The following is an 11913-nucleotide window of genomic DNA, read 5'->3' on the forward strand; positions in this document are numbered from 1 at the left end:
ACAGTAGATTAAGATCATTTTCATTGGTCTTTTAAATTTTAGTCACTTATAATTAGGGGGACAAAAGGGGATACAGTTACGACGCTGTTAATCTGATGTGGTTGTAAATAGCTTCAAATTGAGGCTGTGATTTGGCATTTTATTATGTCATTATCATTGTCACTGGAAAGACAACACAACTAAACATGTGTCATTCTACTAATTCTGAATGATGTGAACTGTGGAAGCACATACATAATATGAAACAAATTATAAATGTTGTATTTGTAAGTGTGTCTGATGCTTACTGTTTGAGATTCGGGTTTGTCAGCTCAGTGTACATTGAATACACAATTGCTCTTTCTTTTCATCTACATAGATTCAACTTTTTTTAAGCAGATTCTAGTCTATATTTATACCTGTATAGTCCTGATTGAGTTCAGCACATTTTGCTTTCAAACTTCAATATTTTGATTTAACAATGGCACTTACATTTAGCATGGATATTACTTGCAATTATCTTTTGCAAGAAACACTTACTAAAAAGTACACACATTTAACTGTAAATCTTTCAAAAAGTTAGATCAACAGTCAAACTTCTTTTGTGATTTCATTTAGAGCTAAAGCAAAACTGAGCTGCTCACACAATCTCAATAACCATCCCATATACTAAATATGACTAACAAAGTGTTATTGCTGTTGGAGCTACATTAACACACACAAGCACACAGATGTGCAACTTGTTCAATTCAAGATAAGCTTGTTAAATGCACAAATAATCATGGGCAAATTATCACTTATTTGCTCTCTTTAATCAAGCAAAATAAAAAAGAATGTGGTTGAAATGTGTTCAACTTGACAAGTGACTATAGTACCATTTTTTTGTAAGAATGTCATAGTTCATTAGATAATAAAACCAGAATAAAAACGGTGCTTTTTGATTAAATTAGTGTCTCATTTCCATACCAAGCGGTACTATTAATAACATGGAGCAATTTATATCACTGCTCCATGGGAAATGAGCTATGAAGAATAGCAATAATTGTCAATGGACGTCTTGGCAACAAAGCATCTGCTTGATGGCACATAATCAGCCCTGTCAAGATCCTGAAAAGACTAGAAGATTGTTGGGAAGGAAAACATGGAAGGTGCCTAATTAAGGAAAAGGAAAAAGTGTAATTTAATCTCATTACTTCTCCTGCACTCCCCTCACAATTCATTATCTGCCAACTCTGGTGTTAAACTCCGGTGTTATACTCTAACCCTGGAGATATTTGGCATCTCACAAATCTTGCAAACAATTTAATTGTCATATTTCTGAACAAGTTGAGAATCTCCCTCACGGGCTGTGAAGGAACATGCAGACAGTAAAGGAATTTTACATGCCACAAGGCAATTTGTTAGTTGCCTTTCACTTGTTTTATTTCACAAAGGATAATACACAGCAGCATAGGAGCGAGGCCTACCCGTATGACTGTCTGCTAAACAGCTCAGGTAGCAGAATTGCTATCCAGCTCACTGAAGGAGGTCACATATCTTTTCATTAGACGGAGAGTCTTGGTCATAAGAGCTTTCAAAGCTTTTTTTTACTGATTACATCTTAGGAGTCCCGGTCCAGTGACCAGGCTCAATGGAGCTGCACATTTCAGATATGAGCACCGAGAGTGGTATTGTGAATTTTAGTTATGCAATGATCTCAATAAAGTTTAAACACAGACCTTCACCGATGATTTTCAATAAGGAGGAATTGATTTCTCATGTTTACTGAATAGAAGTGACCTGTCAGACACTGGAATTCTGCATTTATTTATAAACTTAACATTTTGTGTCTGAAAGGCTGGATTATAAAAAAGTTGAAACCTCAATGTCTAAACGATCAGTGTCACAGTGTACTACACATCCAACAAAGTGTGCTACTGTGATTAAAAGAGCAGTATGCATGGGGCAGGGAAAATGGATTACACTGGATCAAACTCATTATGTGTGAAGTTATTCAGAAATCTGTTCATGGATTATGAACACTTTTGCTCTTGACTGGCAGCCCACGTGTAAAATGGACACTATACTTTAAGACCCAGAAATGCTACTTGACTTGGAGTGCCACTGCTGCTTTACTTTGTTGTGCATTAAAAAGATTCCCTGTTTCATGTAGATGATATTAGAGGTAGATAAAGGCATACGTTAAAGGAAAACTGAGTGTATAACTGAACAGCACTACACATAATATCGGAACAGACTAAATAAATTCCATCAATCACTGCAAAAACAACACACCAATGTGTTCTAAAAATGTAGCTAAAATCATGACAGCACTGGCAGCTCTCAAACTACCATGCTGCAGTAAACCTTTCAGCAACTTCTTCTCGCAATTGACGAAACCAAATCATAATGATAGCATGCTACATCTATGTCAGTGTCATTAATACATGCAAAAGATGAGGTGTGTCAATTACACAAATGTGTGATACATGTTAAAATGAGGTAAAGGACACTTTGTCACAGAGAATAATACAAAGTTCTTCTCAGTAAAAGGGAAGACTCATTTCCACTTTGCATACATTCTCTGTACACCAGTGTGATTAGTTTGGCAAGGGGATTCAAGGTGATACACTAGACAATGCTAATGACAGAGAATTATTGGTATTTCATGTCATTGGGATTAGATTAACCATGTTTCAGGGCCATGTTCAAATGACAAATCCACGGTTAAAACATGTTTAAGCTACTTGCAGTGCATGCGGCATGTGTTTTAGGACTTCTTGTGTTGTATTCTTTCTTATTTCCACATATAAAGCATCAAAGATAATACAACAACAATAGGCTTTCAAAATAATCTCCAAAAACAATTACCAGTCGATCAATCACAGAGGGATACATTTCTCGAATGACAGTAGACGCAATAGACGAGAATGCAATGTATTCATGTTGTGTTTTGCATAATGTGTTAGTTACAATAGATTAATCTGTATCTCTTTAGAGGCTGTTGAAAGCAGTCTTGGAAACTGACTGTAGATGTAGATGAGACAAAAAAAACTCCAATGTATAACAAAATACTCATTTACTGCCTCAGAAGAAAAGATGTATTCATCTTTTATCGGTTTTCTTTATAGGAAACTTGGTGAATAAAGAACTTTCTTCAGGACTTCTGATCACCTAAGAGCAATTTTCCATATCCATCTACTCAACATTTGGGTATTACCATATATCTTATTGCTTAGATTTATTATTTAAATTAGATGAAATTGGAATCGTTGGACTTTTCTGCCATCTTCTTTGTTGAGTATTATGACTTTGTTCCCAAGACAATAGAAAAAAGTATGTGACTATGTGATAGACTCAATTTTTCTCTTGACATCTATATGATCGTGTTCTGATAAGGTTACTGGGGCTCATCTTGTCACAGCAGACTTTTTTTCTCCCTACTCAGAAGTTCTGTCTGTATCAGTCTTCATCACTGAAGGCATTGAATACTTTTCAGAAATAATGTCAGTGGTATTTTTAGATCCTGCTTATTAGAACAGTATTGTAAAATTGAGGTAGGGGACTGTCATAGCCATTGTTTAATGTGAGGGAAACTCATTCTTGAAGAACATACAAAATATGGTAAAGACACAGTATAGGTATTTAGTGTTGTTCATTCTGAAGCCAAACATGCACCAAGAACAGAAATGTGGCAGTCAAACTGATATGACATTTGTTTTAAAGCTTAGTATTCAGAAGGTCACATTCTGCTCCACTAATTCATTGTCAGCGCTTTTAAAAGAATAGTAGATAAATGCATGTAATGAACATTTCTGATTCTTGAATTGTTGGACGATGTTGTCTGTGGAAATATTTAGTCAACCTTTTTCCCTGCCCTTAAAATGAAACAGTTTTAAATTCCTGATAAGAATACCTGTATCTCTTCGACTATGATCTTATCTCACACCTCTTCTTCTTCAAGATGGAACAGAGTATCATCATATCAAAGACATTTGATGTTGGCTGTGACATTTTGCCGCTGTGTTTATAGTTTATTTGAACAAACCCAAACCCGGCTTACATAGGTGTTTTGGTGTTTGTGGTCACTAAACAGCGCACAGACTGTACCGTACTTTGTCCATGAATGTAGACTGATTGGTGCGGTGGAGCCATTTATCGCTCATTCTGCAGAACAGTGTCCATCCATCTGAAAGTGAATTAGTTATCACAGGCCTACAGGGAGCCATTATAGACTATTGTTTCAGAGAATGGCTCAACCCAAGCTGCTTTGTGTTTGCTAGATGAGAAACATCAGAAGCAGACAGAAGAGACAGTGTGAAGGCAGAGTGGGAAGGAGCTGCAGTTGGCAGTTGAGGGTTTATCTATATGAGCTACATGTTATCAAAGCTACATGGAGCTACATTTATTTTATTTCATTTTTAAAATTTTTGTTTATGTCTCTAGCCTATGACGATACTATTATACACATATAGGCAGATGATGAACGCCCTCCTCTCACACACACACACACACACACACACACACAAACACACACACACATACAAAAATAAGTGATAAGACATGGGGAGTTTTTACAGAAAATTCTGAGCAACAGCAGGGCAACTATCCACATGAAGTACGTGACGAATTTTACGAATTTTAATTGAGAGCAATTTTAACTTCTCCCCCCCCCCACACACACACATTCAGATTGTTTGCATTTCTTCCCATATGAGGACCCTTGTGTGACATAACATGTTAATGACTACATTTATTTAAATTCATAGACCAGATCAATATCAACCCTTTCCAAGAAAAACTGTTCTTAACCCCAGAAGAAACCCTTATGACCCACATACAGTAGGTCTGATCAAGTGCCTAATGTCCTTGTCGAAATGTAATAATAAATAATTAATAATAGTCAAAAGTCTCGTTTTTTTGTAAAAGTGTAGATGAAAGCAGTAAACTATACTTAAACACACAAGTATTTTAAAGTCCTAGAACTAGTAAAAACTATGTGATGTGTTGGTGTCTTAAAATAGCAATGCAGTGAAATACTGTTTGCACCAGAGCATTTTTGCCTGGTTGTGCCCACACTTGGTCCCTTCTTGAAATAGCAATGTTCCATGTTTAATTATCAATATTATTCATTATTATCATCATCATCATTCTGAGTTATCAGCATTTGGAATCTCCAGGGCATGTATGGCTGTCAGACAAATGTATGGAGTACATAACAAAAAAATACCAGTACAGCTAAAAAGAAACAACAATTAACAAAAGTAGTTGTGTACTTCAGTAGAGCACTTGGATATTTTTTTTATCATTATTATATAATTTGTATTTGTTATAGTTGTTTGTTGTTGCCTGGATCAGCGGACACAATTATGGATGTATTATAAGAAGGATGAAATAGATGAAGCAGGATGTCATACAAAATATCGCGCATGCGCAGTATGTGTATCTTTCCTAGCCTGTAAGCTACCAGCCAGCTAGACAGATGTAAGCTAGCACAGATATAAATTAGACAAAGAAACCTTGTGAAGAGACTGAGTGAAACAGAGTGTAAAGTAACGGAGGGTGAAAGGAGCGACTGTGACACAAAGCTATATGCGTTGTCCGATATATATGGAAGTATGAAATTGAAAGGTACGCCGCCACCATGTCTTTTTAAACTTTTGTGAGCAGTCAGTGCAGAGATTAGCTTTGGCTAGCTGCTAACGTTAGTTAGCCGCTGTTGTTTTCCCACCAGCAGATTGTACCAAAACGTGAAGGTTTATGTTAGCTTGGTTAGTTAGCATCCTGTCATAGGGATCAGTGCAGGCCCTTTGTTTTACACCGGGTAATTCGGGGTCTAAACATCACATTACCAATTTAACTTTAGGTATCCTCAGCTAGTTTGTGTTGCAAAAATGAGTAACGTAGCTGACTAATGTAAGTCAGACTGGTTATACGTGAACAGATTTATTGTTAACACGTTTTGTGCTAAGATAGCTGATCAGTGTTAGCTGCATTTGCGGTATAACGTTAAGGCTAAAGTGAAGTTAACGTTAATCTCGCTAGTGAGAACATTGTTAGCTAAATACGTATTGCATATATCATCTACAGACTCGCGGAATCTAATTAGTCTCCTTTTTAAATGATAATTCTAGGGGCACACTAGCTAAAATTGTGAAGGACCACAAGTCCGGTGAAGCGATATTGATGATGGTTTGGAGATTAGTGTTGACACTTCAGCTGATGTTACGCTAACGTTAATATTGCGCTGTTGCTTTCTAGTGATGTCGATGTTTTGTACTAAGTTGTCACATCTCGAATAGCACATAAGCTAAAGTAAGCTATGGTGCTAATTAAAGATATTATAGTTTAACCTGCAACTTATGCGAGCCGGCTTGATGGCTCTTCGGATAGCATCGTTTCTGTTGTGTTAAAGGCGAGGTTGTACAAATTCAGCTAATGTGTTAGCCAAACAAAGTTGCAGGTGAAATTCGACTTATCTAATTCAACAAACTAGCTTACAGGCCGAGCAGTTGCATGCTAGGCTAAATAAATATAAAACAAACAAACAAACAAATTTAGTTAACAGCCTAAGGCCTATGCTACCAATGTTGGCTATCAATCCACTATCTAAACGTTAACTTTCTTTGTCATTTTAATGATCGTGGCATTCCTAACATGTTTGAACGCTCTAATTTTCTAGTGGTGTCACAAGTATTGTATTAATTTGTATCTCTACGTAGATTAGGTATTTCTGGTTTGTTGTGAGAACTGTGGCTTTATTACCAGATGCTTTGGGACCGTTATCAACTAATTTTTTATCACTTCTAGATAGCTTTTTTCAGGTCCATTTTATATGCCTAATATGTTTTTCCCCCCTTCATAGAGTGGAACATGATAATGGGGCCATGAAGGATCCTGTGATAACTTAGAAAAATTGCATCTTTGTACATTTCAACTATTCAAGAGGTGATGAGAATGTTTCATGTCCTTATTAATGATGAATGATTCAGTTGCCATATTTACGGTTATAGCTAAAGGTGGTTCAGTTGCTGCAGTGTGCTGCAATATAAATTGTTACTCTTGTTATTGCAAGTACATATCTGTACACATATCCGCTATTCCTTCAATGATACTTAATGTGAACTATCGGGGAGAGAGAGAGTGTAACAGCCTGCTCTTCTCTGCCTTTATGTCCTCTTGCCATTGGGACACTTTATTGTCAAGCCATGTGTCTAAAGTATATATCAGCAGTCAAGAGACAATTTTCTTATATTTGTATATTTTTCTTATATCATCATTTGCCAATTTAAAAAAAAAAGTCAAACATGGGCAAAGTTTTGGATATGAACTTTACTTTGTGAGAAAGATTAAATGATAAAAGGATTTGTCCCCTAAAAGACTTGCGAATACAATTCTGCTATAGCAAACATGTATGTGTGAACATGCCAGTTTTTCAGCTTTGTTATTCTGCTGGCTTAACAGTTGTGCTGCTTAAGTGAAATGAAATTGGCACATTTTCACATGAAAACTGGCTGTCGTATGACTAAAACATCATGTTTCATTTGCTTTAATCACCATTATCTGCACAGGCTTACCAGCCATAGCGTAGCAATTAACAGACTGCTCGGCCTGGACAGGGAGTTACTTAACACCACTGCTGCTTAGATAGCGATCTATGAGTGAATTTATACACATTACACATTTTTACACATTAACAAAATGTCTCCATTGGAGACTATATCCAAATTGTAAGAAGATCTGTGCACATGATCACATGAGTGGAAACTAAAGAAAAAGTTTACCATGCGTCTCCTTGGGTGTCCTAGTTAACTTGTGATTAATAGGTTTCTCCATGTGGCACAATGCATCATTTGAAAGTCACACTTCAAGCTTATGTATACATGCATGTAGTGACACAACCGTAATCAACAGCAGTCCACATTTATGCCAAGTTGATTTTCTGTGTAGTGTGCTTCTATCACAGTGGTCCTTATTTTTTTTTGCCTATACATTTATGCCTATACATTTATGTAAAGAAGAGTAGCTTATGTTGTTCTATAAATTAAGTTGTTCCTGGATTATATTTTGTTTTTCATGGAACATAAGATTTTGCGCTCCACTTGCTGAGGGACCTAAGTATGGTCTGTTATTTCATCTAGCTAGCTTTACTTTGAAAAAGGGGTTCAGTCTCACGCTATTGTGAGTCATTTTTATGGCCATTCAAAAGTTTCAAATATACCAGAGTAGCCAATTGATTTGCATGGTCTATCTTCAACTCCCTTAGTCTGAGGTGTTTGGAAAGTTATTTAAAATTCAAGGAGGTTCACCATTTTTCATGACTACGTTGAAACAATATCTAATGAACATTCAAGCAGGTTTAACTTGCAATAATTATCCCTTTATACTGGCCATGAAGAAACCAGTTATGGTGGTCAAAATCCACAGACCCGGTTCTGTTTAGAAATATATTCTAATTTAGCTGAAGCTAATATGGGGAGCAGTCATAGGTGGACAATTCAAGTGTGTAACTTCCAAAGTTGAAGTCTTCTTTAGCACAAAGTTCCCTGTTTTTATTACTATGCTTCCACTGCAGCTCAAGTAGTGCACACTGTGACTGTGTATTGTTCCCTATCCCTTACACTGAAAGTGTGTTAGAAGGGGATCATCAAATATGTTTATGGCCAGATAAACTGGAGGAATGAGTATACAGTGAAGGGAAAACAAATATTTGATCCCCTGCGGATTTTGTACTTTTGCCCACTGACAAAGAAAGGATCAGTCTATAATGTTAATGGTAGATTTATTTGAACAGTGAAATACCTAATAACAAGAAAATCCAGAAAAACGCATGTAAAAAATGTTATAAATTAATTTGCATTTTAATGAGGGAAACTTAAACTGAACTCAAACTGTTAGTAACAGCTTGTTACCTGTGTAAAAGAAACCTGTCCACAGAAGCAAGCAAGCAATCAATCAATCAAATTCCAAAGTCTCTACCATGGCCCAGACCAAAGAGCTCTCCAAGGATGTCAGGGACAACATTGTACACCTACACAAGTCTGGAATGTGCTACAAGACCATTGCCAAGCAGCTTGGGGAGAAAGTGACAACAGTTGTTGCAAATATTCACAAATGGAAGAAACAAAAGAACGGTCAATCTACCTCAGCCTGGGGCTCCATGCGAGATCTCACCTCGTGGAGTTGTAATGATCATGAGAACAGTGAGGAATCAGCCCAGAACTACATGGGAGGATCTTGTCAATGATCTGAAGGCAGCTGGGACCGTTTTCATCAAGAAAACAATTGGTAATGCACTACACCGTAAATGACTGAAATCCTGCAGCGCCCGCGAGGTCCCCCTGCTCAAGAAAGCACATATACATGCCCGTCTGAAGTTTGCCAATGAACATCTGATTCAGAGGACAACTGGGTGAAAGTTGTGGTCAAAAGAGACGGAAATGGAGCTCTTTGGCATTAGCTCAACTCGCCGTGTTTGGAGGAGGAATGCTGCCTGAACCCCAAGAACACCATCCCACCGTCAAACTTGGAGGTGGAAACATTATGCTTTGGGGGTGGTTTTCTGCTAAGCAGACAGGAAAACTTCACCGCGTCAAAGGGACGAAGGGCGGTGCCATGTACCGTCAAATCTTGGGTAGGAACCTCCTTCCCTCAGCGAGGGCATTGAAAATGGGTCGTGGATGGGTATTCTAGCATGATACACGGCCAAGGCAACAAAGGAGTGGCTCAAGAAGAAGGACATTAAGATCCTGGAGTGGCCTAGTCAGTCTCCAGACCTTAATCCCATAGAAAATCTCTGGAGGGAGCTGAAGGTTTGAGTTGCCAACATCAGCCTTGAAACCTTAATGACTTGGAAAAGATCTTTCCTAAGATGTGCAAACCTGGTGGCCAACTACAAGAAACGTGTGACCTCTGGGATTGCCAACAGGGGTTTTGCCACCAAGTACTAACTCATGTTTTGCAGAAGGGTCAAATACATATTTCCCTCATTAAAATGCAAATCAATTTTTGACATTTTTTGCGTTTTTCTGGATTTCTTTTTGTTATTCTGTCTCTTACTGTTCAAATACATCTACCATTAAAATTATAGACTGATCATTTCTTTTTCATTGGGCAAACGTACAAAATCAGCAGGGGATCAAATACTTTTTTCCCCTCACTGTAGCAAGAAAGACCTGTTTCAATGTTTATATGAGCACCTGACCATTTAAAGACAGACCTATCTTTTAATACACCTTTTGAGGACATGAAAATTGGCTGCAGTTTCTTTTTGGCTCTTTAAAAAAAAAAAAAAAATCCTGACTGCCCAAACACCCTTGTATGTAAAATGTCAACACATTAATTTTATTGGTAATTAATAGCTTGCTTAAGATTTGACAATGGGCATATTGCCAGATAGTCTTTTACAGTACATTTAAGTAGGCACTGGTTTTTTTATACTGACAGAACTACATTTTTTACTATGTAGCGTGAAAACATTTGCAATACCAATTACTGCACATACTAAAACCTGCACCAGAAAGAGTTGACGTTGTTTTCTTCTATACCAAAGTTTAAACAATTTCCCAAATATGGTGTCGGGTGTCATTGAATTACAAGTCTTCAGGATACAGTGAGAATGCAGATTTAAATCACGTGAAGGATTTATCCATCTTGAAAAAACATTTTTCAAGCTAATTCTGACCAGGAAATGGGGGATTTATTTCATATGTGTACAGTATGTTTTTAATTTGTGCAAAAATTAATCTTACTAATTATGTTTATTTTTTTTTTAATTTTATTTTTATATATAATTAGTGCTTCAGGAGTAGTTCAGGACGAGAGTGAGTGGTAACCCGAAGCCAGTGATGTCACGGGTTCCCACCCCTCCTCCTCCTGGGGAGATGTCAAGTGGACCTGTGGCAGAGAGCTGGTGTTACACACAGGTATGGGCATAACTAAACTCATTGAATCACATTCAATACACAGAGATGAGAGAATTGATCGTTTTCTAATCCTATCAAGCTACTGATATTTCATTCTTAGTTTGGTTAATTTTAATTTTAAAGGCCCTTTTGCAACAGACAATTTGTCTTGTCCCAGTAGAAACGGCACAGGTGTTCATTATAACTTTAACAATGGCTCAGTTCCTTTTGTTTCCAGCATGCACAAAACCAATGCCCTGAAACAAAAGCAGCTAATTGGACTTTAGCCATCATTCATTTTTACTATTTACAAGAGTTATTTTCCTACTATGACAATGTCAATACAGGGTTTCCACAGAGTCTTAAAGTCTAAAATTTCTAAATCTAAATTTTAGATCTAAAAGTTAGTTTACACAAGTCTTAATGTATCTACGTCCATGTAACGCTACCTCTAATGCTTATTGGATGTTTGTTTTTTTTACATGGTAGCTTCCTCTTCCACTGGTTCCTCTTGTGCTACCGCAGGACTTTAGAACGTTTAAAAAAACAAAAACATTTCAGTGGTTTTTGCAGTTCTTTCTTTTGCTATTCTAAATATAATTCCCTGTAATAGGACTACATATGAGACCAGCATGCAACTTAAATTGCTGCCCATTAGCTTTCGTAATATTGGCGCAAGTCTCTTTTGGATTGTACCATAGACCTAAAACAGATTGTATTCTTCAGCTACGGGGATGTACAAGTTTAGCGAGACTTGGCTTGGAAAAAAACATAAAAGAATTTAGGGTGTGGTAAAAGCCATTTGCTAACAACGTATATAAAGCCTACTGCTTCTTATGCAAGAAAGCAATTAAACTGGAAACGGGTGTACTGGTGCTGGAGTGTCTGGCAAAAAGGCCACAACACTACCTCTACACTGCCTAGGAGAGACCCACACAGCAGCTCCACAACTCCTGTAAGCCAACTCCATGTCACTTTTGGAACAAAGCCAACAATCAGAGTGAAGGTGCTCTGGGTCCTCCACACGAGGAAATCCTGGAATTTTTCCAGA

At 37.3% G+C, this 11913-nt stretch overlaps 1 protein-coding gene across 2 annotated transcripts in view; it reads left to right on the forward strand.

The window, feature by feature from the left end:
* Window positions 1-5396: 5396 nt before the first annotated feature.
* The window catches only part of spopla (speckle type BTB/POZ protein like a), a 14910-nt gene continuing 8393 nt past the window's right edge, over window positions 5397-11913 (forward strand). Inside the window, exons 1-3 of one of the 2 annotated variants that reach the window (XM_034885486.1) lie at window positions 5397-5589; window positions 6824-6906; window positions 10756-10883. In XM_034885486.1, the coding sequence (XP_034741377.1) occupies window positions 10806-10883 (78 nt within the window). In that variant the 5' untranslated portion in view covers window positions 5397-5589; window positions 6824-6906; window positions 10756-10805. The remainder of the gene's footprint in view (window positions 5590-6823; window positions 6907-10755; window positions 10884-11913) is intronic. The other variant, XM_034885487.1, reaches the window with a different exon arrangement.

Source organism: Etheostoma cragini, chromosome 11 (genome assembly GCF_013103735.1).
Source record: "Etheostoma cragini isolate CJK2018 chromosome 11, CSU_Ecrag_1.0, whole genome shotgun sequence".
Classification (NCBI taxonomy): Eukaryota; Metazoa; Chordata; class Actinopteri; order Perciformes; family Percidae; genus Etheostoma; species Etheostoma cragini.